This window comes from Amyelois transitella, chromosome 28 (genome assembly GCF_032362555.1).
Source record: "Amyelois transitella isolate CPQ chromosome 28, ilAmyTran1.1, whole genome shotgun sequence".
NCBI classification, from domain to species: Eukaryota; Metazoa; Arthropoda; class Insecta; order Lepidoptera; family Pyralidae; genus Amyelois; species Amyelois transitella.
This window is the reverse complement of record NC_083531.1, coordinates 4,877,221-4,883,838: the sequence shown is the minus strand read 5'-3', so window position 1 is coordinate 4,883,838 and position 6,618 is coordinate 4,877,221. Positions and strand designations below refer to the sequence as shown.

General features: G+C 37.6%; 1 protein-coding gene across 1 annotated transcript; it reads left to right on the top strand.

Moving 5' to 3' along the window:
• The first annotated feature begins 1,004 nt into the window (after window positions 1-1,004).
• LOC132903573 (uncharacterized) lies at window positions 1,005-5,209 on the top strand. The gene is made up of 6 exons (XM_060952160.1): window positions 1,005-1,128; window positions 1,985-2,130; window positions 2,778-2,880; window positions 3,521-3,632; window positions 4,457-4,565; window positions 5,132-5,209. The coding sequence occupies exons 1-6, from the start codon at window positions 1,005-1,007 to the stop codon at window positions 5,207-5,209; spliced, it is 672 nt and encodes a 223-aa protein (XP_060808143.1).
• Window positions 5,210-6,618: the final 1,409 nt, after the last annotated feature.

Here is a 6,618-nt window from a genome sequence, read left to right as displayed (position 1 = left end):
AATCATTTATTTGTGTGTATAGCCGTGTGGTTCCCGGCACCATTACAAAAAAGAATAGGACCACTCCATCTCTTTCCCACGGATGTCGTAAAAGGCGACTAAGGGATAGGCTTATAAACTTGGGATTCCTCTTTTAGGCGATGGGCTAGCAACCTGTCACTATTTGAATCACAATTCTATCACTAAAACAGCTGAGCGTGGCCTATCAGTATTTTCAAGACTGGTGGCTCTGTCTACCCCGCTAGGGATATAGACGTGATCATATGTATGTATGTATGTTTATTTGTGTAGGTACGTGTAAATAATGTACGGTACCTGGGCGACCGGGCGGCGCTCGGTGGACGTCAGAATAATCATGTAATATACTAGCTGCGCCCGCGACTTCGTCCGCGTGGAATATTTATTTTGGGCATCATTGAAGCCCTCAAGGATGAATAAAACTAAACCGCTCCAAAATTAATCTCTCCTCTCATGGGTCTACTGGAAGAGATTTCTGTTGAAATAAGTAGCACCTTTGTACTAGAATTACTGTAATAAATGCTTCTGTATATAATTTTTGTGTACATAAATAAATAAATAAATAAATAAATAATTTTCCCCGTTTTTTTTTTCACATTTTCCATTACTTCTTCTCTCCAAAAAGTTGCAGCGTGATGTTATATAGGTTAAAGCTTTCCTCGATAAATGGTCAACACAAAAAGTTAAATTTTTCAATTCGAACCAGTAGTTCCTTAGATTAGCGCGTTCAAACAAACAAACTCTTCAGCTTTATAATATCAGCTGAACTGAAAACTGCTAGCTCTTTCTACCCCGCGAGGGATATAAACGTGATTATATTAATGAATGAAACTTTGAACACGACGCTTTTGAGTCACTCCGACCACGGTGGATTTAAAAACTCATTTAGGCGCCACATTTGCACAAAATAAATTAAAAAAAAATCTTAAACTTAATCTAGTTGGCTACAAAACAATTGAGCGTTAAGTTTAAAAAAAAATAACAACATGCCTCGTACGTTTTTAATTGTTGTTTTTATTTCTTTGTGTACCGTTTTTTGTAACAATGTCGTGAAATCTTTAACAGAATCCAGGGGGCAGGAGGTTATTGAGATCGGTTCTCCAATAAAAGGTAAATATTGAAACGAACATACATTAAATTGTGCCGTGTGGTTCCCGGCCGTGACGTGTGGTTCCAATCACTAAAGAATACTTGTGCCGTGTGGTTCCCGGCCGTGATGTGAAGTACCCACCGATAAATAATAGGACCACTCCATATCTTCCTCCTAAACCAGCTCGCATTGAGAAATTGATGAATGTGAATGAAGAGATTGAAGTATGCACGGAAAGATGTAGACTTTAACACGTTCAAACTATCATTCTTCTTCCTCCTTGCTTTAGTCCCGGGCGCATCCTCACCACTCTGAAGAGGAGCCCAGGGTATGCCTTTGACCATGGATCCTGGATTGGGTGAGTCAGATTTTTACACAAAGCGACTCCCAACTGACCTCCGCAGGTAAACCTAACCCGTATTGGATCGATCATGGTTACACATCCAGTTTCCTGAATGTGCAGGTTTCCTCACGATGTTTTCTCTCACTGTAAAAGCATCGGTTAGTATTCAAACTAATGTACAGTAACCTGTGAATTTATGCGCATCACGCATTTAAGCGGGAACCTTACTAAATCAAATAAAAATACAGCAACTATCCTACTACTATACTATTATAAAGGCGAAAGTTTGTATGGATGTTTGTTACTCTTTCACGCAAAAACTACTGAACCGATTACCATGAAATTTGGTATGTAGGTAGCTGAAGACCCAGAATAACACATAGGCTACTTTTTATCCCAGAGTTCCCGCGGGATTGATAGGGTTTCCATGCGGACGAAGTCGCGGGCGGCCTCTAGTAATTTAATATGCGGGAACCTTATCGAATCAAATAAAAATACAGCAACTATAATTCCATATGTAAATCTTCTTTCAGAGCTCCCCGCAGACTTGGAAGAGGAGCCGTCCATAGAGAATGAAGAAGACGAACACGTGACTACTTCCACGACTACGACCACCAAGCTGACCACCAAGAAGGAGGTCAAGAAGGAGGTCAAGAAGGACACTAACAAACCTAATGTGGTAATTTATATAAGCCACCTTTATTACACTTTTGCCGTGTGGTTCCCGGCACCAATAAAAAAAAAGACTAGGACCATTCCCTCTCTTTTCCCATGTATGTCGTAAAAGACGACTAAGGGATAGGCTTACAAACTTGGGATTCTTTTTAGGCGATTTGCTAGCAACCTGTCACTATTTGAATCTCAATTCTATCATTAAGCCAAATAGCAGAACGTGGCCATTCAGTCTTTTTAAGACTGTTGGCTCTGTCTAACCCGCAAGGGATATAGACGTGACCAAATGTTTGTATGTATGTATGTATTAGACTTCTTGGCATAAAAAGTATTCCCCCTTCGTCAAAAAAAAAGTCAAGTTTTTGTATGGCGCGAAAGTATTCGAGCGGTTGAGCCTATCAGAGCGCGCTATTTGAACTCGCGAACTGTCCACTATTACGAGCGAGATAGCTGGAGACATTATGTTTTTGGATTTAAAGATTTATGTATCTGTAATAAGGTCGTAATTTTTTTATTGAAGTTTTTATTCGGTTTCGTTCGGCAGTAGATTGAAAGCCGTCGAATATTGTCGAAGCGACTTATAAAGGCGGTTGTATGTTATGTACTGTAAAATTTTTAGGTTATCTTTATCTAGGTATCTTCTTTAAATAACAGGTTGTGACCATTCATCCACAAAAACCTAACGCAATACTCACCAATGAAGAAGAAGAAGCGAAGATTGAGAAGGAACTGTCGGAGATCTACAAAGATACTGTTTGTAAGTGAAAAATTAACTGCGAGTCTGTTTGAAAATCAAATAACTACTTATAATCCCCAGAACTACTAAAAATCGGAAATGTAAAAGCCTGTGCAGTATGGGTTCCGGCGCCAATATAAAAAAGAATAGGACCACTCCATCACAATTCCCGTGGATGTCGTAAGAGGTGACTAAAGGATAGGCGTACAAACTTTGGAATTCTTATTTTAGGTGATGGGCTAGCAACCTGTTGCTATTTGGATCTTAACTCTATCATAATGCTAAACAGCTGAACGTGACCTGTCAGTCTCTTCAGGACTGTTGGCTCTGTCTACCCCGCAAGGGATATAGACGTGACGTGATATGTATATATTTAACTAGCTGTGCCCGCGACATCGTCCGCGTGGAATAGTTATTTTCGGCATCATTGAAGCCCTCAAGGATAAATAATTTTCCCCATTTTTTTCACATTTTCCATTATTTCTTTGCTCCTTATGGTTGCAGCGTGATGTTATATAACCTAAAGCCTTCCTCGACAAATGGTCTATTCAACACAATCTCAAACTCAATATTTCAATTCGAACCATTACTTCCTGAGATAAGCGCATTCAAACAAACATACTAACTCTTCAGCTTTATAGTATTAATATATTTTATTTAGACTATAGGGACAGTGCGGAATCCACATTGAAATCTGTTACGAAGCCTGTACAGAATACTACTTTAAACCTCTCAACGCTGATAGCCCGAAGAAATAATAATAAAAAAGAAAAGTAAGTATTGTGTCGTTGACCTCTGAAAAGGTTGGTCAAAAGTACCCGAAACCGCCGAGCTTGCATGAAGAGAGTTATGAATGTGGATGAAGCGAAGGCAGTATGCAGAGATCGTGGCAAGTGGAAAGAGGTAGTCTCTGCCTACCGCTCCGGGAAAGAGGCGTGATTTTATGTATGTATGTAAAAGTAAGTATTGCAGAGTGTCGTGTGGTTTACGCGCACTTTTGAATAGAACCAATTTCATGGCTTTCCCATGGATGTCGTGTTAGGCGACTAAGGGATAGGTGTATAAACTTGGGATTGTTCTTTTAGGCGATGTGCTAGCAACCTGTCGCTAATTAATTCTCAATTCCACCATGAAGCTGAACGTGGCCTTTTAATATTTTCAATTTCATTTTCAATAATGTTGGCTCTGTCTACCCCGCAAGGGAAATAGACGGGAACTCTGGGATAAAAAGTAGCCTATGTGTTATTCTGGGTCTTCAGCTACCCACATACCAAATTTCATCATAATCAGTTCAGTAGTTTTTGCGTGAAAGAGTAACAAACATCTATACTGACATCCTGACATACAAACCTTCTCACTTATAATATTAGTAGGATGTGTTAAAAGTTGTATAGCACACTGGCCGCTAAGAAAAATTCTAAAACCTACATTTAAATTAAATAATTATGTGCCTACATAAAAATAAATTAGTATGGCACAGTATGTAAAAAAAAAGACCTTTTTAAATATTTATTAAGCGATATATAGTATCCTATTGTAATGAATAAAAATTTTGAATTTTGGATTTAAATTTAGAATTTTGAAATGTCCAACCCAGTTTCCAATTTCAACCCGAGCCGTTCAACAAGGCGGAGATAGAAAGGTTCAGGACATCGGTGGACGACATCAGCTGCGGCAAGAAATTGAAGGCCGGCGACGATGTGAAGGTAGCGTGTGTTTGTTTCGTTAGCTCACTGGCAGCTTTTAAAGAAAAAAGTTAATTTTTAAGAGATTAGTGTCAATTGTTTTTTTTTTCACAGAAATGAGTGTCAATCGTTTTTTTTTTCACAGAGATGAGTGTCAATCGTTTTTTTTTCACAGAGATGAGTGTCAATTGTTTTTTTTATTCACAGAGATGAGTGTCAATTGTTTGTTTTTCACAAATAACCTACAAAAAGTTTACACAAGTTAGAATTCACGTTTTATTTTATACATATACTAGCTGTGCCCGCGACTTCGACCGCGTGAAATAGTTATTTTGGGCATCATTGAAGCCCTCAAGGATGAATAGGTAATTTGCCCCGATTTTTTCACATTCTCCATTATTTCTTTGCTCCTTATAGTTGCAGCGTGATGTTATATAGCCTTAAGCCTTCCTCGATAATTGCTCTATTCAACGCAAAAAATTTTCAATTCGAACCAGTAGTTCATGAGATTAGCGCGTTCAAACAAACAAACAAACTCTTCAGCTTTATAATATTAGTATAGAAGTTAACAAATTACTTTGTTTCAGGTTGCCGGAACAGGCTACAATAACGATATTAATATTTTAATGTTGAATTTCAGTTTGTTATTAGGAATTTTGTTTTAAACGAATAAATTTATTGTTATTTTATTTAAAAATAAAAAAAATGTTTTATTTATACCCAGATATTATTGTAGGCCGATGAGATGTCGTAAAAGGCGACGTAAGGGAATATACGCAATTATATACATACATACATATAGTCATACCTATATCCCTTACGGGAAGACAGAGCTAACAGTCTTTAAGAGACTGATAGGCCACGTTTAGCTTTTTGGCTTGATGATAGAATTGAGATCTAAATAGTGACAGGGTGTTAACCCATCGCCTAAAAAAAGAATCCCAAGTTTGTAAGCCTACCCCTTAGTCGCCTTTTACAACATCCATGATAGAGAGATGGAGTGGTCCTATTCTTTTTTCTATTGGTGCCGGGAACCACACGGCACATAAGTAGGTATGTATTTATTCAAAAAAAACAAACGAATTGGCGTAAATGTTTATTATTGAAAAATCGATCGATATTTATTGCATTAATTACCTATGTTGTGATTCTTAGAATCTTATCTTATCTTATCTATATCATTTCTGTCATTCGTACTTATATACAGGTTGAGTTTTCGATAAAATACATACTTACTGCCGTGTGGTTAACGGCACCAATAAAAAAAAGAATAGGACACATACATCTCATTTCCGTGGATGTCGTAAAAGGCGACTTAAAGAGTTGTTAACTTGGGATTCTTCTTTTTAGACGATGGGCTAGCAACCTGCCACTATTTGAATCTCAATTCTATCTTTAAGCCAAACAGCTGAACGTGGCCTGTCAGTCTTTTCAAGACAATATGATGTGTGTATGTTTATTATGGTTAGGTCTTCTTTATAACCAAACAGAGCTTGAATGCTTAGAATAGCAAATATTACTTCATTACTAGCTGTCCCGGCAAACGCTGTTTTTCCATATAAATACATTCTTAAGTATTTATTGTTTAAAAAAAAATTTAAGGGTGGACAACCCCTAATCATAATCATAATCATTTATTCCTCGAATATGGTTACAATGTTCCCTATCACTAAGGTGTATGAAAAATAGATGTAGGCCGATTCTCAGACTTCTCAATATGCTCACGAAATTTCATGAGAATCGGTCAAGCCGTTACGGAGGAATACGGGAACGAACATTGTGACACGAGAATTTTACTCGTATATACATAAGTTGTGGTGCAATATGATAATGAAGAGTTTAGTTTTTTTAAGTATAGTTGGCCCTTATAAAAGGACCAGACTATATCTCACCATGGACGTCGTAAAAGGCGACGTAGGGAAAGGCTAATAAATTTGTAATACTTCTTGTAGGCGATGGCTGAATGTGCAGTTTTCCTCACGATATTTTTTCTCACCGTAAGAGCATCGCTTAGTATTCAAACTAATGTAGGTACATAATTTTGAAAAGAGTCATTGGTACATTGCCAATGTGG